The following is a 21,804-nucleotide window of genomic DNA, read 5'->3' as shown; positions in this document are numbered from 1 at the left end:
GGAAAGTGTGTTTAGGATTCAGACTCCATTTCCTTTCCAAACAGGATCAGTGTCAGCAAAAATGTTGAAAGCCAAATATAGCCGAAGCAAAATTGTCCAGATAAGCCTAAGTGAAATTATTGGACTTAAAACGGTGTCTCTCTGTGTGTCTACGTTGGTACTTGGAGTGAATTAATTAGTATGGAAGAAGTGCTTTGAAGATGAAAAGCATTTTGTAAAGACTAAGCATTAATTTTGTCACTGCATTGTAATCGTTCCCAGTTGTTCCACAAATTAGTTGCCTAATAAGGCTTTAATAGTGCTCATTTATCTTTTCTGTATCAGGTGTGAGCCACAGTTGTTATAATAGCTTTACAGCTTCTTTTCTCTTTACATAAAAGAGCATTTTCATAAGTGAGGTTTAAATCACTTTTGAGCCTTGTGTGTGCTATTTATGTCAATGTTTGCATGTTGTTCATTTAGAAAAGGAGCATTTAGTAAACGTGAGTAAATATCCCAGCCAAGGTGGGTTTTTTACATTTACATTACAAACCACTTGAGCCAAAAGCACGTAAACAGCCACAGGCAGGAAAATGTCTTAAGTATTTAAATGACAGGTGGAAAAACAAACAAAGTAATAATATTGCCAACTGTAGTCTGAGTCTTTCAACATCTGAGTGGCAGACAGTTAGCTGGAACATTCAGATGCTCTTGGATTAAGTTAACTTTATGGATCTGAATCCAGATAACTTCCAGCTGGGTTCCAGAACAGGAACATCCTAGGATTTGCTGGCTAGCTTGCTTGCATCAGGAGAAGATGGGGGTGGGTAGGTTGTGGGTTTGCAACATTACTTATTTTCTTAAAGACTTCTCAACAGCTTTCAGTATTGTTGACTAGTTCCTATGGTATTACTTGGGACCATCTCTGTTGTTTGGGAGCTGGTGGTTCTGTTTTCTCCCAAAGAGTATGCACCAGGAGGTGGTTGTAACAGGAGAATGATTGACTGCCAGGTGTGTGGAGTCAGAGAGTGACAGGTGCAGAGAATCAGTTGAGAAAGACAAGAGTGAGAGAGGGTGTGTGAGGGCGACCATAGGTAAAAGGCTGGGAGTTAGAGGAAAGTCAGGTTTGTTAGGTTAGTAAAACTACTCTTGTTCTTTATTAAGTGACTTCTTATTGTTTGGTATCTCCCATGAATAAGCTGTAGGGTAATCAGCCTAGCATGCTTGAGTCTAATTAGTGCATGAAAGGGTTAAATCCATAGAGAAAGCTGTCCTGTCTGTGTCACTTCCTCTCACCACAAGAGGAAATGGGTAGTAACCAAGCCTTTGTCCATGTGAAATTCAGTATGTAAGGAGCTCTGAGCTGATTGCTCCAACCAGCACAGGGCTTTAACTAGCCTCTCTTGTTTCAGTCCTGAATGGAGTCTGAAACTAGCATTTTTTTCTGTACCAATAGTTTGTTTTGTAACTAAGCAACATTTTTAATTGTTTGGGCATCTTTTGTGACTACTGCATGGAAAAAGCACAGAAATCTGACCTTTGAAGAGTTATGTAAGTAAACAATTTTGTTACTTTCTTAATGTGTGCTATGCTAGGGAAGTGGGATAGCTTGGAGAGATCTTTTTAAAGGGGACACTTTGTGGCTCACTGGAAGGGCACATTTCAAAGGTTTCACAACCTATATTTCAATGCTTTTCTTTGCTGCATATTTTGTGATGTTAAATCTCCGCTGGGGTTCTTTCACAAGAGAGTACTTGCCCCAACTTAGCTTCCAAGATTTCAACATAAAAAACAAGCTGAGTTTAAAATTTTATGAATGTGATCGTGTCTGGGGAGTGATGGGTCAGCAGTTTTCTGGCTCACCTCTCATGCTGGCTTAGTATTACAATAAAAGCTGAGCCTCTGTAAATTTTGGGGAACATTACAGGAAGTGGACCAAGTAAAGTTAATATACAGTTGTACCTTGGAAGTCGAACGGAATCTGTTTTGGGAGACCGTTTGACTTCCAAAACATTCGGAAACCAAAGCGCAACTTCTGATGGGCTTCAGGAAGCTCCTGCAGCCAATCGGAAACTGCGGAAGCCCCGTTGGACGTTCGACTTCCAAAAACAGTTTGCAAACCAGAACAGTCACTACTAGGTTTGCGACATTCGGGAGCCAAAACGTTCGGGAACTAAGCTGTTTGACTTCCAAGGTACGACTGTGCTTTGAGCATTTGTCCTGGTTTGTTTGCAGCAAGATTAGATGATGTTGGCTGTTAATGAGCATCCACTCTAATTTGTTTGTGGAGATGCTAGGTGCCCTTGTATCAAAGCAAATGTTACCACATGCTTTTCAGTGCATTTCCCCCTCACTTTTCATCCTAGCAAAAGGTTAAATCTTTTGGGGATGCAGGTTTGTTGTGCATTTGGCTTTACTTGCCTGAATTTGCTCGTATGCGACTGAATCCCACTCAAACAGCGACAGTGTGGAAATACCCTCTGAGTCTACTTCAGGTCATGTTCATCACCAGTAATTCCACTATATTGTTGGAGGATACCTTTATTAATAATTCCACTACAGTGTAAAGAGACTACCTTTATATTTTTTATTAGTCCTTAGTTCTGATTTATAACACATTAAAGGCTTTTAATATTCTGCCAACAGGCCTGAGACACTTGAACGCTCTTAAATGCCACGCACCCTCATTGAGAGGAAGCACTAATTCCCACAGTGAATGTTTCTCGGTGTCATTATCCTTACAGTTGAAAATAAGATGCTTAAGCGAAATTATATGAATCATACAATTAAGCTGTTCAGGGTTAAATCTGAATTCTTGTTAAAATCTATAGCAAATCTGCTGCTTTCAATGGGACTAGGCATTACGGAGCTCGCTTATCAAAGCCGGTTTAATATTTCCTTGTCAGGTGAATAGGTATTTGTTTTAAAAGCAATCATTCCAGCATGGCGAATCAATGAGCCTCTGCAAGCAATAAGCCAGGCAGCGAGCAGAGCTGTCATAAAGCATGTGCTAGTACAAGTGTTTCAGATGTTTTATGGCCTCCTACATAGGCAGGAAGTGACAGTGAGGCAGAGCGCTTTAAGACTGGCCATGGCTCAGTTAGCCTAAGTACTAACAAGGATATTTAAATGTATAATTCTGCTCTAGTTCCATTCCATTAGAGTAGAAAATGAGATTTGGTTGCTCTGCTTGACAAAGCTACTTGATCCCACTGTGCTGCCCTCAGATGAGCTCCGGCTAGGCCTCAGGCCAGCAACTGATTTTGAGTGGGCTCCACAGATGAGTACCTGGAAAGGCATGTAGCTTCTGCCTGATGGTCCTTAGATAATGGTTCTGTGCACAAATGTATTTCATTTCTCTGCAGCTAGGTAAGTTACTGAATTGGAACTCGGTTGAATCAGAATGAAGCATATTAGTATAAATGACATTGCTCAGATGTAAATGGCAGAGAAGATATTGCTTGGGTCAGGCAATGGCAAGATCAGCACAGAAAGGAGATTTTGCAAATTGATCAGAATCCGGAACTGGTCTGTGAACAAATTGCAGACAGGCTGTTTTGCCGCTGCCACTATGGGTCTAGCAACTGACTTGTTATTGGCTCTTGCTGCACAATAGGACTGCCAGCAGGTTATCTGTTATTCAGGTTATCTCTTAGCTATACTAGATAAACCTAGAGCTCTTGAGAGAAAGTACCAATGATGTTCAATTCACCTTCTCCGTATTGGAATCTTGGCTCATAGGAAAAACAATTTTTAAGCAAAGTGTTGACGTTGCTATCAAGGGAATTGATCTGTTATTCAGATGGGTGTATAACTTGGTGGTAGAGTAGAAACAGCACATGTGGAAGACTTAATGTTCAGCCCCTGGCACCTTCACTGAGAAAAGTAGTTCAGGGAGCAGGTTTGATGCCAATAAGAGGTAACAGCAGTGAATGTGACTCTTAGAGTATTAGAGTAGGTGCATTCCAGCCATGCAAAAGTCTGAGGGCTCTACACTCCCTCCCTCCCAGTTCAGGGGCACATGCCAGTCAGGCATGAGAAGGCACGGGGTCCTGATGGGGAGGGATGTGGCATGGGGAAGGGGGTGCCCCAGGGAGAGACTCAGGGGCCGGTTAGAAAGGCCTGAGGCATGCAATTGGACCTGAACCCCGAAGTTGCTTCCAGAGCCATCCTGTGACACAGTGGGTCAGTGCGTTAGCCGGAAGGTTAGTGGTTCAAGCCCACCCAGGGACGGCTGTGGGCAGAATCGCCGCATGGCACGGGGTTAGACTAGATGAACCCTAGGGTCTCTTCCAATTCTGAATTGTGCTCATTAGAACAGGCTGGTGCTAAATGTTAACAGCTGTACAAAGCAACTGAAACAGCAGCAATTGCTGCTTCCGAAGCTAAGCCGATAGTTTCTGCAGCTCAATTTCCAGTAGTGTTTAAGTAAATAGTCCTTAAAGTTGCAATTCCCTTTGCTCATTATCTCAACTAGCTCAGAAGTGCTACAATACACAAAGTTTCAGAGGTAATGGGAAGTTCTGTGGGTTTTGTGTTGTTGTTCCAAGGAAAAAATACTAAGCTAAGTAAGTGTAACAGGGAGAGCGCTTCCATGAAATGACAAGCTGCCTTGCAGGTCATTGTGGGGGAAAGTTAACACGGCCAATGTGCAAGATGGTCTGGAGTACTTTCTGTTTGTTCATATGTCATTAAAACAAGGAGTGACAGATTTTATACATTTGAGAAATCTGAGGAAAGCTGAACTGGATGTGATGGCAGCCTTGGCTTAAAATTAGGTCTGTTGCTGAGTAGCAGCAATGAAAGTTACTGCAATTTAAAACATGGCATTTGGGGGGGAGGATGCACCTTTCAATAGCCTTCCCTCTTTCGCTCTTTCCTTCCCTCTTTCGCTCCACTAACCGTGCTCAAGCTGGACTGCTCCCCCCTTCTAATCGTGTGTGCCCCACCTCTGAAACCCTCCAGCTGCTAGCAATTGCCAGAACTCTCCCACAAAACTCTGTCTATCGCTCTTTTACCTTACATGGTGATGTTGCTTTGAACTAGGTTAGGGGATTCCCCTCCGCCTATGGCATCATGTCTTTAATGTAAATGGAAGTACGTACTTAACTGGCCAGCTAAGGCCATAATCTTAACCCATTTAGATGGGTGTATCATCATCATCATCATCATTATTATTGGAACTGATTGGTTTGGTTTCCTCTTAGAGAGTCTACCTTCATCTATACTGAGTCACAGTTTCGGAAAACACCCTGACTAACCCCCTCCCCCCAAGAAACCCTCTATACCAGGGTGGTCCAACTTTTCATACCAAGTGTGCCGCAAGACAACTTTGACAAGGAAGCCATGGTCCTCACACTGCCTTGTTGCCTGCACGCTGGGGGTGTGGGTGGAGCAAGGCCAAAATTTGATGTTAAGTGAGGTGCTGGGCTTTGGGAAGGCTGCAAGGCTCTGGCAGGGTCCTAGAGCCTTCCTACTTCCTTTCCAAAGCTGAGAAAGCGCCAACTAGGCCTTGGGAAGGAGGAAGGATGACCTTAGGACCCTGTCAGAGCCCTCCTGCCTCCTTCCCAAAGCCCAGCAGCTTGCTTACACAGCTGTGAGAAGGCAGCACAAGGGCTGCAAGGGAGGGGTGTCAAATGTTGCTGAGGGCCACCAAAAAAGATCTCGGGGGCTATCTATCTGTCATCTATCTATCTATCTATCTATATCTATCATCTATCACCTATCTATCATAGCAGTTTCATGAAATGTAAAATCCAGTGTAAATTTTTGACCACCTGGTTAATTAGTCTGATGTGAGAATGGCCTAACAGCAAGTTATAGAAACACCATTTATGACTCTATGCAGGTTTGAGTTTGATTGGGAGCCATCCTAGGCTGCAGCATGAAAACAGCACCTCTCTGCTCTGTTGGTCGATATCAGCAAACTCAATTAACAATTGCTGGAATGCAAAAGCCATTGTTGGGGTGTGTGGCGACACAAAGATCAAATTGAGACTGAGAATTTCATCTAAATTTAACTCAAAAACAAGATTTGAAAAGCCCAGGGCATGCTCGCCTCGGCTGCACTTATTAGCAATGACAGCCAGAAGCAAAGAAACTCGCTATATTAAATTAAGAAGAAAAGGAAGACAGCATGTTATTCAGTATAATTAATTTGCAACACTGAGAAAGTGAGACCGCTTGAGACCCAGTATTTGCTTTCATTATTAGAGAGATGCTCTTAATTAAGACAAGACAAACTGAAATGATCAATTTAATTTGTGTTCAAACTAACTTTGATGAGAAAGAAAGAGATGTGGTGGTGGGGATTCTAATACTAAAAAAAAATGCTGTGAAGTTCACACAAGAAAAAGAATTCTATAGAAATAATGTAAAAAAAATGGCACTGCACAATTTCTTTGTACTTCTGAAGCCAGTCTCAGAAGGATGACCCAATCTAACTGCGTGTGCTTGGATTCCATTTGGGAGTGAGTCAGACTATTGATCCATCTAGCTCAATATTGGCTGTGGTATTGACTATGACTTTCTGGGGCTTCTGACAAGAAGATGCTGGCTGTTAAACCTGGCCTGGTATCTTCTGTATGTATGTCCATAGATCCTTCTATCACTGAGTTACTGTGGTCCTCTGAACAGAGCGCATGCTTGCCCAGATTTGATCACTGGCATTTCCAGATTGGGCTGGGGAAAGGGCTTCAGTGTTTTTAAAAAGGTTAAGATTCCGTGAACCAGTTGCTTGGTGGAGGAGGAAAAAGCTGAATCCAGCCCCTGGTGGATTTTAAACTTCTGCATGTTCTGCTCTTGGATCAGATGTGGAAACCATGCAAGGAGAAATTGTTGGCATACATAGTTCCTTATTGAGCTGGGCTACACACGTGTGAATGATTTGGACTTTTCTGTCCTAGACTGAGTCTATGGTCCTTATTTGTACAGACTCTTGCATATTTTACTGGCAGGGGAATGTATATCATACTTGTATGAGTATGCAAATTTTTATTTCTGTTTGTTTGTGGGATTATAGGGACAACTTGGAAACTTAGCTGAGCCCCAGGCTATTTGCTGTCAGGATAGTGAAACCTTCATTGCAGATAAGCAGTTTGGCACATTTCTTGTTTGGAGAGGCTTCATGTGGCCCACTGGGCAGAGCCAGTGATTGGCAAGGAAAATCTGTATCTGCAGGTAGCCAACCTGGTAGGTTTTTAGTTTAAGGTGAAACTCCGCATAAGGAAAAGCATTATAAGCCTGGAAGGCAGGCAATGTGTTGCTACCCAAGAGTAGGATACTTCTGGAAGCCTGGTGGGTTGAGGGGCTGTTTAGTACAAAGAAAGCGGGTGGCATTTTAATCTACTTTATTTTGCTGTTCTGCTCCAAAGGGAATATACTAGTTCTCTGTAACTTTTGCATTGCATCTTTTCCCACTGTCCATTTAAAATATGCACGTATGGAATACAATGTTTGATGTGTTTAATGACTTATGCAAATGTCACTCATTATTGGTTCACCTGCTGATTTTTCTAATGCTATAAAGTAATCTGGCAAAGGAAAATGAGTATGCCATGTGTGGAATGTGGAATGTGTTATTGTCTTACAGCACCATGAGTACCCAAAGAGCAGCTATATATTTTTTAAAAAGCACAGAACATTATAAAGCTGTTCAAATGATATATTAGGATTTCAATCCAACATGTTCTTTGTAGCAACATTGCACAAATTCCTTAGGCAGTGAACAGTGTCATCCCCATAGCTCCCTCCCTACCGGACACACAAAAGAAAACCTTGAGTCCTGCATATCATGGAAAGAGTGCGTTACACAGAGTATAGAAAACACTAGCAGAGTGCATGGAAAACATTCAGAAGCAGGCAAACAATACTGTTATCTTAAAATGTCCTGATAGCTTTACTGTTGAGTTTTTTCATTAATCTGACACAGTGATGGTGGACTTAGTTTTGACAACCCTAGATCCAGACAAACAAGCCTAACACATTGGGCTTCTCCATATGTAATTGTAGAAGATGCCCAAACCCTCTTCACAATACACTTTCTCCATTTCCTGTGAACTTTATTAAACTTAGTTGCTTTATCTTGCCCAGGGCAACACAAAGTGACTTACAACCAAATACAGAAAGGGAGCACACTTTCCCCTGCAGAGACATGCGTGAGCGCCAGATGCTGGCGTGCTGCGTGCATCTCACTGTAGGGGCATACTGACCATGAGACTACAAGTTTCAGACCAGAAGCACCTATACTGTTTGTTATTACACAGTACAAAAAGTAATGACAGCACAAGGAATATTAAAGTGGTTTCTCTATTCCAATTAAACCTTTATCAAGCCTGTGAATCTCACTGCCCTTCGATGAAGTCTTTGTTTCTCCCACCAGAACCTGATGTGGATGACAAATGCCTTGAAGGAAGCCAGTGATCCCGTTATTTGCTCATCTGTTTTACCACTTTACCATAACAGCCCAAACCATCCTAAGCTAAAACATGAAATTGTTCTGCTGGGCCTGTTCCAGCCACAGAGTGGAAAGGAAAAGTGGAAGTGAGGCCAAAGGTCCCAGAGATAGTCATCCCCAGAGAAAAGACCCCCAGGGGAAATTACATTACCCATTACCACTGGCAACCAACCCTAGAAGGGGGGGGTACATAAAACTGGCTATCTTTATCTCAGCATGCCCATACAAATTGAACCATATCTCTATTTTGTACTTGAAGACTCTGGGTCTGTGTTAATACAATTCCATTCCTCAAAATGATACTAAAAAGATTTCACTTCAAACTCAGGGAAAAGACTGACACATCACACATGAATAGCTTGCAACTTTATTCATTCCAAGGGGAAAATGTTCTTCATCTAACATTTTGTTTTAGAAGCACACCCTGAAATAGCACCATTTTGACTATGTAACAGGCTGTAGTCAAAATATTTGCAAAAGGGCCTTTTTATTATGGAGGTAATGTGTATATATAGGATTCTTTAAAAATCTGAGGCACTTTTTTTGGTTTTAAGTGGTCAGGCTCATATCAGAGTCGGATGATGTCCTGTTAATTTGTAGGGCAAGATAGAGGCTGAACTCCCTTTATCTCCAAGGCTTTGCTGAAGTTAATCTCAAGAGGCTTAGCAGTTCCTTTGGTGAGCTTCATGGATCTAATGCATCCTTTGAAACGGATGTTAGTGGTCAGGCCAAACTGGTTCAGTCCATCTGTGAGGGAAGAAAGAAAAAAACGAAGGTAATTATTCAGACCTCTCTCTCTCTCTCTCTCCTAAAAATAAACATTTCCTTCATATTTCATTTTCTGTGCAGCATTTGAGTAGAAAGCAATGTGAGCTGCAGGTGGAATCCAATTGAGCCCTTATGCTCATGGAAGTATTTCTGATCCAGCAGATACTTCTGCTAAGGGACCAGGAAGGGAAATGGCTTAGGCTACATGCCAGATATTTAATTTATAATGCATACCTTACAAAAGACAAACTTTGTCAAGTCACACTACAGTTGTTCTTGTGGTACTGAAGGTGTCCTAACTTTTTAAAAAAACACACAAAAAACTAACAGATAAACAGGGAAAGGCACATCTTTTGTCTCCACTTTAAATTCATGGTCTTTTTCAGTTTACATTTAGTGGGACTGGGAGACACTTGTCATAGACATCTTGTGGTTGGGGGAAAGAGATGGTGTTGTGGTGTTCTTTCGTTCTATTGCCTAGTGTTAGTGTAGGGATTTGTGTCAGCATCACGTGGGTAGGTCCTTTGTTTATGTATTTATACTGATAATGCGAGAGATTAGAGGGTTCTGAGGTTGATTGATTGAATGGGGAGGTAGGTTGTTGGGTCCGGCTAGCCATATTGATTTGAATATTGTGCTGTGTATGTGATAAAGGGGAACCATACTATGGTGAAGGCGTCCTCCTTTGCTTGTCCCTGTGCCTAGTTTAAGTTTGTTGGTAAACTTCTCTAGTAAGGTGGTTTGCCATACATTTTGGTACCAGTGGTCTATGTTCATTCCTGATAGGTCCCTTCCAAAGTCTAGGTTTGTACTTTGGATTTCTAGCTGCTGTGAGTACGTGACTTATGAGTTCCTTGTCATGTGTGTATGGTTTTCCTGGAATATATTAAATAAGACTACTTCTAGAGTAGTGTCTATTACCCGTTTTGTTATTTTGGAAATTTCCTGCAGCACTGATACTCGGAAGGATTGAACTTTAGGGCATTCCCACCACATGTGCAGGTATGTGCTGACTTGCCAGCATTTAGATGAGATTCCTGGGTACATTCCGGAGCCCCGTTCGCATCCAGAGCAGAACGCAACCCGTGTGTGCGGGTCGCGATTCACCACTTCTGCGCGTGATGTCATTTTGAGCGTCTGCGCATGTGCAAGTGGCGAAACCCGGAAGTAACCCGTTCCATTACTTCCAGGTCGCCGTGGAACGCAACCTGAAAATGCTCAACCTGAAGCTACTTTAACCCGAGGTATGACTGTATAGAAACACTAGCTCTGTGGTGTTAGGTATAGGCCTGGGTGATGTTTTAATACATCTCCCAGGACTGGTATGCGGGCCAGAGCGCAATGGCTGCTTCACCCAGTGGGGTATTGCAGGTGAAACTGCCACTGCTCCTGAATCCCTTTGCTACCAGTGCGCAGTGTGCCAAAGAAGAAACAAGCTGCAGCTGGGCACTGGTGGCAGAGGGACTCAGGAGTGGTTATGGTTTCACTTGCAATATACCCCTGGGTGAAACCACCATCCCACTCTGGCCATCATACAATGGAGGGAGGAATAAGCATCACGTTCAAACTTCTCCATTGAGGGGTGTGCAGCTTCCTGCCCCTCAGTGGAGAAGTCTAGCAGAGACCGTACCACCACCTTATGCAAGTTGGGGGCTCTGTTACACTTCTCCATTGAGGAGCAGGCAGCTGTGTTGAGGGAGGGAGCCCCCCCCCCCCGTGAGCCAAAGGACAGGGCAGGTGGATTGCTGCCCTCCCCTGCCCATGTGAATGAAGCTTAACAGGCTCCATGTGCTTGGCTGCCTTTGCCTGAGTGGTGTCTGCTCAGGCAGGCTGGACTTTGAGGGAGCCACTCTCCCTAACTTGTTCCCTCCAGGGGTGGAGAGACGCTCTTGCGCCTGGCGGGAGGACAAAGCTGCATTGACCCCAGCCCCACGAGGCACTGGGGTGAAACCAGTTCAGCTCCTCCAGCAGGAATGGCAGTGATTTCAGCCCAGCACCTTGTGGGACCAGGGCCAATGTAGTTTTGTCTTCCCTCCGTTTCAACTTTGCAATGCCATTGCCCAACCCGTGTGTCTGCCCCCACAACTTTTCAAGTCCCTTTCTCTGGAATATCACCCAAGCCTGAGCCTAGATATATGGCTATTGATGACAAAAAATAGAAAATAATAGAGTATAAAGAAGGGTAATTGGAGCTTTATGATTGATTTATTTCATTTATAACCTATGATATAGGTGGGGAACTTGTAGCCCTCCAGATGTTGGTCCTGATTTATGACTGTTGCCACTGCTGGCTTGGGCTGCTAGGTATCTTAGTCCAACAACATCAGTAAGATCACAAGTTTCCTATCCCAACTGGTCTTGTTACACAAACGGTGTACCTGCTAAATATTTGGTGGTTTAGGATAGTTTTGATTCACTACAAACTGGCTGGACTACGCCTTTCACCATCAGGTGCTGTTTTTCAGGTTGGTTTTTCCCCCCTCATGAAGCATGGGATCCAGACAAGATAGTTCCACTGATTTTGTTATTTATTTATTTATTTTTCTTAATATGCATAGACTGCTTGATTGTTTAAAACAACACCCTCAACGGGTTTCCAAAAACGTAAAACAATAAAATCAACAGATATTTACAACCTTACTTTAAAATATACAAAAAGTTAAAACACTAAAACAGATTAAAATGACCTCAGATTCCTAAGCATCTGGGTAAGCTTGCCTAAACAGGAATGTTTTTAGCAGGCACCCAAAAAAAGATCAAGTGCCACGGAAGCCCTCCATAGAGCGCATTGCAGTAGCAGTGGATGAACCGCTGTGGGAAGGCTTTCCTGACCCTCAAATGGCTGTAAAAAGGTACTTGCAGTAGCTGAGTCTCCAGTGACACAGCTGGACCCAGAAGCGCCTCCAAACTACAAACCTGCTCAGTTGGGGGGGGGGGAATGCTACAGGCAACTGAGCTACTCAAGATTCAAGCTCAGCTTCCTTTTCACCATCCATTTCACCTCTGCATCCCAGAAATGGCCCAGGGACTGCACAATCTCTCCACGCTGAGTTGTCCTGGAGAAATAGAGCTGAGTGTCATCAGCATACTGATATCATCTCACCCTGAAACTCCTAATGACTGCTTCCAGCGGCTTCCTATAGATATTACATAGCGCTGGAAATAGTGTAGGGGGCTGAAAGGCACTCTCCCAAGGCTATGTCCTGGACTCTGCCTTGAAGGTAGGATTGGAACCACTGTGATAGTTGTCCCATTTCCTATTCCATAGAGGCAGTTCAGGAGGATACTATGGTGAATGCAGTATCAAAAGCTGATGACACTCTCCCTGTCCTGCTCTTTGCAGAGGTCATCCATCAGGGATGAAACACATTGAAAAAACAAACCCTATTTGACGATCACTGGATGTTGAGTTTGTGTACTCACCAGGATATCCTCCAACGAAGACAGGATCATTAGTCTCTGCTGAACTGGAAGCTGCATTTGGACTGATCCCTTCTACGTTGTGGCCATCTACTGTCAGAATTAAACGGTGCTTCATCTTGTGTGCTATAATCCTGTGCCACTTTCCATTACACAAGCTACCTGGAACAGCAGGTTCATAGATGGCAGAGAATCGACCTGCGCCATTATCGACATGGAACATCACCTGGCAAGCAAATTACAGAAACAATTAGGAAAACCAATTAGCTCTAGAAACAAAGCAAAACAAAATGTAATCTGCTAATTGCAAGGCTGGCTGCTATGCTGTCAGAAGGGATCTGCCTTAAAGCTATGAGTTGATATACAAGGTATAAAAGCAGAGACTGTTATATGTCATGTTTATGGTGCAGATCCTAACCCATTAAAGGCAGTAGTGGCTTGGTTATCCTCTCCAGCTAAAACAGTGTTTAAATACTTAATCAACATAAATGGATGAATTTGTGCTGTACTCAAAGATCCACTTGAAATTAATTTGCAGCTTTAGAACCCATCTTGGCAGGAAAGCTCAAAATTATGGGCATAATGTTTGTCAATTTACTGCTGCCAAACTAAAATGGGTAATAGACGCAAAATACTGTTTCAGCAGCTGATTTGATGATCCAAGCGTTTGTGAGAACTTGACCAACTTGCAAAGGGTTTCTCCGTTAACTGTACTGCAATGTGTGGCACATAATAGTTTCTATGCAGAATTTCCTTTAGAAGAACCGTGATAAGGTTTGGAAAGGCAAACAGAAATTTCATCACGAGGGATCTAGTTATCCTATTCCTACAAAGCTGGTAAGGTGCTAAAGTGATATTCTAAATGTGAAAGTGGGACAGAGCAGCCAGGCTCTGCCCTGCAAGTCAGAGAGACACCCATATGTAAACACCCTGTTGGGCTTCTTCAGTTGACCTGCAAAGACCTCAACAAGAAGTAGAGAGTGCCTTGGTGATACCTGGTTTTCAGCTAAACACCATGATTTTTTTGCATAGCCAGGTCAAAAATGATGAAACTTATCATGATACGTACTTCAAACCGGTTTCGGATGGTATACTGATGATGTCGCCTAGCCCTAGTACTGGTATAAAGACAAAAATCTTGTTGTCGAGCTCCAGGTGCTTTAGACTACAACTCCTCTCATATCCTTGACCAGGAGCAGCAAAGGAGGAGGTGTGGTGCTGTGCACCTGGCCTTCCAGCAGCACGGAGGCTGCTGTTTACTGGGCAGAGCAGGATGTGATGGAGGGGAGATTGGCTCGAGTGATGAGCCACATAACACCAATCTGGTGCTCCCACCCTCCCACTGCCTCACCCCTCCCAGTAAGCAGCAGCACTCCACTGCTGTGAAGCCAGGTACGCAGCACCAGCTCACCTCAGTCACTCCTCCCCATGCCTATTTGCCATGCTGGCTAGGGCTGACAGGAGTTGGAGTCCAGAAAATCTAGAAGTCAGCAGGTTAGGTAAAGCTGGTTTACATGAAGTGGTTGATAAACAGAAGATTGTCTGAAACAATTCTCATAGCTCCATACTCACATTTTCATCTACCAACTCAATGCCAAGCCCATCCATTTTTTGGCTGCTGATCCCCAAGAGGACGCCATTTGTCCGAGTTGTGCGGAACTCAAACTCCACTCGCAAATCCAATCCTACTTTATATGCTCCAACTGAGAAGTGAGGAAGAAATGCTGTGTGAAGTTCAGAGGCTTGGAAATAACACCAGTAATAATGTTGTTGCCACAGTAACAGAAAATACATGGGGCACAGGTACACTGAACTCCTAAGCCCTTTCCTTCAACAAATGGTTAATTTGCCAGCAATGGAAGACTGGCTTTCAGCCTGGGCTTGAGGGCCTCAATGGGCTCTACTATCTGAGCAAGGTAGAAGATAAAGGATGAGGACATAAAATGTTGGTATCCATCTGTCTTGAGAGACAATCTGTTGGTATCAGTCTGTCTTGAATGCCTCTGGGGGTTTAATAAGCCTGTCACCATAGGAACATTTCTGTTCATATAAGAGTTCAATGCGATTTTGGGAGTGCAGAAGCTGAAGGGGAGGGCAGGGGGAAGCCTTGTTCCATGAATGTGAATTCTGCTGCACTCAAGGGAGGAAAGTTAGAATCCAAGTCATGTTCTTTGATAAAATAAAATAAGATTATTTAAACAGATATATCAATGTTTTAGAATTGTTGTGGGGTTTATAGTTATAACTGCATAAGTTCTTTTAAATGACACTCTTGTTATTCTTTCATTCATTAAAAGAACTTTTGTAAATTTAATCATAGCCACAATCCTTTGGAAGACCTGATATTACTGCTGTTGAACAAAGTACATTTCAACAAACCTTGCACAGGTAGCAATCCCTGTGGGCCATCATAAAAATCTATATTTCTTTCATTTTGCTTCTTCACTTCTCAGCCTTTATGCTCCGATATATTCATACCTCCCTAGGCAACTGTCTTCTTAGGAGGGCCCAACCATGATTTCTGAAGAACAATTGTAACAATCCCCTGGTGCTCCATTTTGGAATAAAACCTCACATAATGTTACCTGTTTTGGCAAACCCTGTTCCTGAAAAGTATGTTCCTTTCTGTGGATTGGCAAAGCACTTTCCAACATTGTAGCTGGAGGTAGGATTATCCAGGTCAACAGGAGACTCTGTCATTTGGAAATTTCGCATGCATCCATCAATGCTATAGACAACCTGAGTAAGGGTGAAAAAGGTGTTAGTATATGCACAGCTATCTAAAATCCTTTCATCCCACAACTGAAAAAGTCAGAGATATGGCATTGGCGAGTAGCTAGCATTTTTAATTCATTGTTCTTGGCTTTCTGAAATGAACAAGACTGATTACATGACTCCTATACAAAAAAAACCCAGGCATTAATGGGGCAATATCCTTTAATTTTCTGCAGAATCACGTTGCTTAGAGGATATTCTAAGGTTTAGATTACACAGAATGTGGGTCACAGTTTTCTAAGTTTAAGCAAAGGTGACAGAAAATGTGTGGTATAATAGCTTGCCAAATTACATTAGGAATATAAAATGTAATATTTTTCCTGGGTAGAACATATTTTCCACATCACAAAAGTGTGCTTTGAGATTACTATTGCTAGCATTTCTACATCTCTTGGACAAGAATGCAGCCATGTAACCTCTACTGTTCAATGATAAATCTGTCTGTCAACTGATTTATTCTTTTTCCTATGCAAATAGATTCTTTTGTCTTCAACAATCAGGTAAACAGACACCTTTCCAAGACAGCCAAAGATTAAACTTCTAATTTTTATTTTGTGTTTTAGATTTTTAGGAGATTTTTTTTGTATTATATATAAATACAGTATGCAGTTGCTGATTTTTTTAAAAATAAAAAAGATACATGTGGAATATTGGTGTGAAGGCTAGGTTGTAACTTAAGGAGTTCACTCACTGGGCCAGCATACAACCCACTGTGAAATGTGTCTTGATAGTGTGAGGAGAGGCCAGCACAGCCACATTACTACCAAGTTCTCTGTGACACAAAGGCCTTGAACTGGCAGTGTAGAGATTCTTTTCTCAGAAACTCTGGTTCATGTTTCCTGGGTAGATGCCAGCAGCGATTGGTGGGGCTGGAACACTCACCTGACCTTCTGCTGCTGCTTCCTTGGAGATAGAAGGTGGGATGGGGCAATGGCAGAATCAATCTGGTGTTCCCACCTGTGACACTGCCCCACCATGACATCAGCTACAGGACTCAGCTCAGGCATTACTGGAACACCTTGGGACCTGCTTCCTCATGGATGGATGCATACCACTCTGGTAACACCTTGGACCAGAGAAACAGCTTGGACCACCTGAATGATGTTCCCCATGCCAGCATTGCTAGCCCCTGCAGATGGGCATTGCTGGGAAAGGAATAAGTTACTCAGCCTCAAAGGGGAGGTTAAGGATGCAGTTTTTGAACAGAGTACCTCAAGTCTTTTAAAGGACACCAGAAGCAAAATGCTCATCCTTGTCACCCTACACCATGTGCCTGACAAGTGGTGTCACGGAACACATAACTAACAATGGGTTAGGATTTTTTAAAAAACACAAAAAGTCGTCTTTACTTACGGGACCAATTCTTTTAGTTGTATAATTAATTGGCAATCCTCCAACATACAGCATCCCCACTACATCCAAAATGTCAGCTTTCTTTGGGCTTCTGGTCCTGTTTGTAGCACCATCAACTAAAAGGACACCTTCTTGCTTGGTTCGGAATATTTTTATCTGGAAAAAAGATAGAAGTTTAGTACATCGCTACTGCCGCCACCGCCACCACCACTATATCTAGGTTGCAATCCTATTCATACTGCTTGAGAGCAATCCCATTGAACACAGTGGAATTTACTTTTGAGTTAACATGCATATGATTTGGTTTGTGATGCAACATCCCTCATTTTTAACGAATGCTAAGTTACCTTCCTTTCACTTAATAGGATCGCGTGCTGTCAGTAGCAGATGGCGTGGTGGCGATGTGCCACTTGACTGCTGGTTGGTCTCTTTGCCGCAGCTTACAGGAAGAGAGTGGCGGAGGCAGCAGGGAGGTTGACGTGGTGTGTTTGGATCAAGGAATCTTGCCATTGCCACCTTGCCAGTCTCACTCTACACAACTTATGGGAGGTCGGATGAGTGGCAAGCCTCACCACAGTGTCCTCTACTGTGTGCAGTGCAATCCTATGCATGTTTACTCAGAAATAAGTTCCACAATATTCCCTGGGATTTGCTTTGAGGTGACTATAGTTCTGCACCCTTAGACTGAAATCCTTCACAGAAGTAAGGTCTATTGGTGTCTGCTTTTGACAAACACGCTCAGGATTGCACTGTTATATTCTGAGGACTGAGGTGCTTAGGAAAATGGCATGTATTCGTAAGACATTGCATAAGCAATCATAATAACCACAGAGTTTTTATGACAACATTCTCCTGACTTGTGGTCTTCAGAGGCACCCTCCCTCTAGCAGTGGCTAATAGCTATTGATAGTCTTATGTTCCATGAAATACTAGTAATGGTGTGGAATAGTACTGTTTGCTCTTTTAGAAAACACATTAATCCAAGTGAGCAAGCAAGCAGGCAGGGGCGAAACTGGCTGAGCATTCTGCTTTCAACAGAAGTCAATCAGAAGCTAATAACTAGGACTTCTGGTGAATAGCAACATTTGCAATACACATGACATTTGTGTTTGAATAAACCCTATGAGAATATTCATGTGTCTCTTGTTTTGCTGCCTTGCTTGATTTGGATCCAGACTTTGCTCAAACTGGTGACAGCTTCCTGCCAATCCCACCTTCCCCTATAGTTCCAGGCAATGTCCAGGAATCTGCTCTAGAGAGAGGGTTGGACTGGGGGGGGGGATACTATCCACTTCTGCCAATGGGATCCATCCCTTCAATGGGTCAAAAATGTCAGAAGAAGTCATTCCATTTATGGACAGCTAAGATTCGATCCAATCTATTCCTTCTACAATGCTTCCTCATTTGGTATTCCCTTCCCCGTTCCACATATAACCTAATTCTATAGGTGCTGACCATCATTGCTCTATACCTTGTGCCACTGGCCATCATTGATTTTCTCAGGAATCATTGTGCTGGTGTTCCCATGGCCCAGGTCATAACTGAAGTATGGAAAGCCATTCTTTATTTGAACGGTGGCAAAATCAGCATGATTGATCCGAGCCATATAGAAGAGCAACCCATTTTCAGCCTCAGTTCGGATTTCAAATTCAATGGTAAGTCTATACATTTGGAAAAAGACCACAAAGTCGGGAAGCATTAATCTGCTTTATCTTTCACTCTTCGTCATAAAACTAACATCGCTAAAGGCAACATTATTTATAAGACAAATAAACCTAAGATACCCATTTCCTATTTCTGAACTTGCCAAGGTGTATGGATACAGTATTCATGCACTTACTGCATAGACTTGATTTAGAGCTAGAACGATATCATCTTTATGTGGTGCAGAAAAATAAGGGATAAAAACTTGTCGCTATGCCCACAAAAGGCCAATAGATCATTTTAAGAGCAAACAGGTTTTCAGTTTACTGAACTGGATAGGTGTGAGTTCTGAGTAGAATGGGGTTAGCCATTCCATTATCCAAAAGCAAGTCTGGGTCCACACCCTTAAATGAAAAACATAAAATAGATAAATTCAAACAATAATTAGCATCCAAAGAACATTAAAAAAACCCTCATGGAAGACTCTGAGGCTGCCTTCTATATACATAATTGAAACTGAAACTGATGTTCTAAATATCAGTTTATATGTAAAAGTGTAAATTCATACTTCAAAATATTTACTGTAAAAAAGATTCTTAATAGTGTAATCCTATGTATATCTCCCCAGAAACAATTCCTGTTGATGTTAATGATTCTTAGTCCCATAGGATTTAGTGTCTATAGGATTGCAGCTTTAAGTGCCCATAGATTGCAGTTTAAATAATTCTAGGAAATTAGTGACTTCCAGCAACACAGAAATGTTCTTGTCTGTGACTTGCTAAATATAGACCAATTAATTCTGTCTCCTTGGCACTTTTGCTTTATTATTATTTTTGCTCTGTTGGGCTTTTTCAGGAATGAGACACATACTAAAGAGCTACACTGATTTAGGAAAGGAGCTTCAAGTCTAACATGGAATTCTTGCTAAGTGTAGCATCTAACGTTGTTGAGCTGAGTTTTAGAAGAACAAGAACATTTCAAACGGTCATTTTGTGCAGCATGAAATGAAGAGAAACTTGTACAGCTCCTTCAATTGTGGCTGTCCTGCCTAAAAGCATGCCCAGCATTACTCATCCCACACTACCACAATGAGTTTCACCACCATATCATCTCAAAAGTATGGAACATACTTATTCTTAACTTTGGTGTCATCAAATGCAACTGCAATATGACTGTTCCTTGAGAGGCCAAATTGCTTGCCGCCTTCCAAGGTAATTGGCTCCACATCAGCAGCACAGTGTTCCTGCAAAACAAAACACCGCCATCATCTCTTATTCATCGTGCTCTATTAGTTAGCATGGAGCCCTTCCCACACACTCTTAAGGAAAGCAGGTCACATTTTGTATGACGGGTGGATCATGCCAGTATCTCAGTTTTGTAAACAGCAGAATTCACTTTGAACAACACAGGAGATGCATCCTAAAACAATGTTTCTCTTTCTTTGTGTGCTTGCCTTTTTGCTTTAAAGCTGAAGTAAGTAGTGCTGCATCTATGCACCAGACCCAATTCTACATCTGCTTTTGGGGGCATACCAGCTAAAACATCATCATAGGTTAGGTGAGTGAAGCAAACTCAGCTTTTTATGTCATAAGCACATAAGACAAGCCCTGCTGGATCAGCCCAATAGCCCATCTAGTCCATCATCCTGTTTTCACTAGGGGCGTGGGTGGCACTGTGGTCTAAACCACTGAGCCTCTTGGGCTTGCCGATCGGAAGGTCGGCGGTTTGAATCCTCACAACGGAGTGAGCTCCTGTTGATCTGTCCCAGGCTCCTGCCAACCTGGAAGTTCAAAAGCATGCCTGTGCAAGTGGATAAATAGGTACCACTGTGGCGGGAAGGTAAGTGGTGTTTCTGTGCGCTTTGGTTTCTGTCATGGTGTTCCGTTGCGCCAGAAGCGGTTTAGTCATGCTGGGCACATAACCTGGAAAGCTGTGGACAAACGCTGACTTCCTTGGCCTGAAAGCGAGATGAGCGCCGCAACCCCATAGTCGCCTTTGACTGAACTTAACCGTCCAGGGGCCCTTTACCTTTTTACCTTTACCTGTTTTCACTATGGCCAGCCAGATTCCTGTGGAAAACCTGAGGTGAGGAGCAGGACCTGAGTTCCCCTGTGGGTTCTGGCAACTTATGCAGAAGCATGCTGAAGACTGTGGAATTCCTTCTTAAATTTTATGTGAAAACTCTTCTTTTTACATTTGACACTCTAGCTACAGACATAAGTAAATCGGTGTCATGTACTAAAGAACCACATGAACATGAATGCCATATATGTTTTCTGCTTCTAGTGGATATGCTATGAAGAGGATAAATGAATAGGCTGACACAAGCAATTCACAAGAGAAAAATGTTTCAGGGCAAAAATAGGTCCAAATATACATAGTACAAAACATTTTGTTTAATAGCCCCGGGTAACCATTTTCGTCTGCTTTTATTCTAATTCAGTGGAGATTAGACTGCAATGTTTGGAGTTCTGTCCATAAAACATTTTCAAAACACCATCAATTATACATTAGGAAACAAGACATTTACACTTTAAAGAGGAATCTCCTTTCTTTTATGCTTCAGCAACATGCAACCAATCACAATGATCTGGGTATCGGCTTTCAAATGGGGTTTTTTTGGGAATAAACATTCTCTTCAAAAGAGAAAGGGCACAAAGAGAAAGAGCACAAAGATGTTAAAGGCACTTCCAGACACAGGGCTTTCAGAGAAATTGATGTTCTGAATGAAAGCGTTGGTCACTGAAAATCTGCACGTTCAGAGTGCCAGTTATGGTTTCTGCAGCTGCTCCAGATGAACCAGCAATATCTATGCAGGCTGCTATTATGTCCTGAACAACCAGGTTCACCTAGACCCCCACAAAGGGAAGATTTTTTTCTTTTGAGGTACTTTTTGCTGCATGTCCTGCTATGAACCAGAAAGTCAAGTCAGGAGGACGTCTGGAAGAGCCCTGTTGCAAATGTGTGAGGCTAGTCCTTCAGCAACTGACCATTGGCAAAGGGAAATCTCACGCTCCTGCACATTCAGGTCCACATCTATTTTAACAGAGTTGCATATATTTTTTTCCTGTCAGTTGCAACTTGAAACTAGGTGTATAGATAACAGCATATACGGGCCCTCCACCATTTGATTGGCATGGACCAGGAAAGAATATAAAGATGCTTAGTGAAACCCAAATTATATTAAATACTACAATGGACCAAAAATGTCCAGAGGGAGAAGATGAAAGCATTCATGTTTATTAGAAATGTTACTGGAATGGGAACGTATAGCTTTTTGAAAAGACTGAAACTTTACAACCATGTACGCCGAAGAACAGCTTCAAGAATGAACCTTTTAATTAATTCTTTTAGCTGAAATCTTATTGATGTGACATTTCCTGTGAGACAGGAAATTGATACCTTCAGTA

The 21,804-nt window shown here is 42.5% G+C and overlaps 1 protein-coding gene and 1 long non-coding RNA gene across 9 annotated transcripts in view; one reads left to right on the top strand and one right to left on the bottom strand.

The window, feature by feature from the left end:
* The first annotated feature begins 897 nt into the window (after nucleotides 1-897).
* LOC309338824 overlaps nucleotides 898-21,804 on the top strand; it is an 82,575-nt gene continuing 61,668 nt past the window's right edge. For both annotated transcript variants that reach the window (XR_014155070.1, XR_014155071.1), the window contains exon 1: nucleotides 898-1,530. This is a non-coding gene — a long non-coding RNA (uncharacterized lncRNA). The remainder of the gene's footprint in view (nucleotides 1,531-21,804) is intronic.
* LAMA2 (laminin subunit alpha 2) overlaps nucleotides 8,786-21,804 on the bottom strand; it is a 374,353-nt gene continuing 361,334 nt past the window's right edge. For all 7 annotated transcript variants that reach the window (XM_081856105.1, XM_081856106.1, XM_081856108.1 and 4 more), the window contains 7 exons: nucleotides 19,525-19,637; nucleotides 18,222-18,411; nucleotides 16,751-16,906; nucleotides 15,208-15,361; nucleotides 14,195-14,325; nucleotides 12,626-12,848; nucleotides 8,786-9,181 (listed from right to left, as the gene is read on the bottom strand). In XM_081856105.1, coding sequence (XP_081712231.1) covers nucleotides 9,024-9,181; nucleotides 12,626-12,848; nucleotides 14,195-14,325; nucleotides 15,208-15,361; nucleotides 16,751-16,906; nucleotides 18,222-18,411; nucleotides 19,525-19,637 — 1,125 coding nt within the window. In that variant the 3' untranslated portion in view covers nucleotides 8,786-9,023. The remainder of the gene's footprint in view (nucleotides 9,182-12,625; nucleotides 12,849-14,194; nucleotides 14,326-15,207; nucleotides 15,362-16,750; nucleotides 16,907-18,221; nucleotides 18,412-19,524; nucleotides 19,638-21,804) is intronic.

The sequence above is a fragment of the Podarcis erhardii genome, assembly GCF_964252035.2.
Source record: "Podarcis erhardii genome assembly, chromosome: 3".
In the NCBI taxonomy this organism is placed as follows: domain Eukaryota; kingdom Metazoa; phylum Chordata; class Lepidosauria; order Squamata; family Lacertidae; genus Podarcis; species Podarcis erhardii.
Note: the sequence above shows the minus strand (reverse complement) of the source record. Positions and strands in the feature narration are given on the sequence as shown.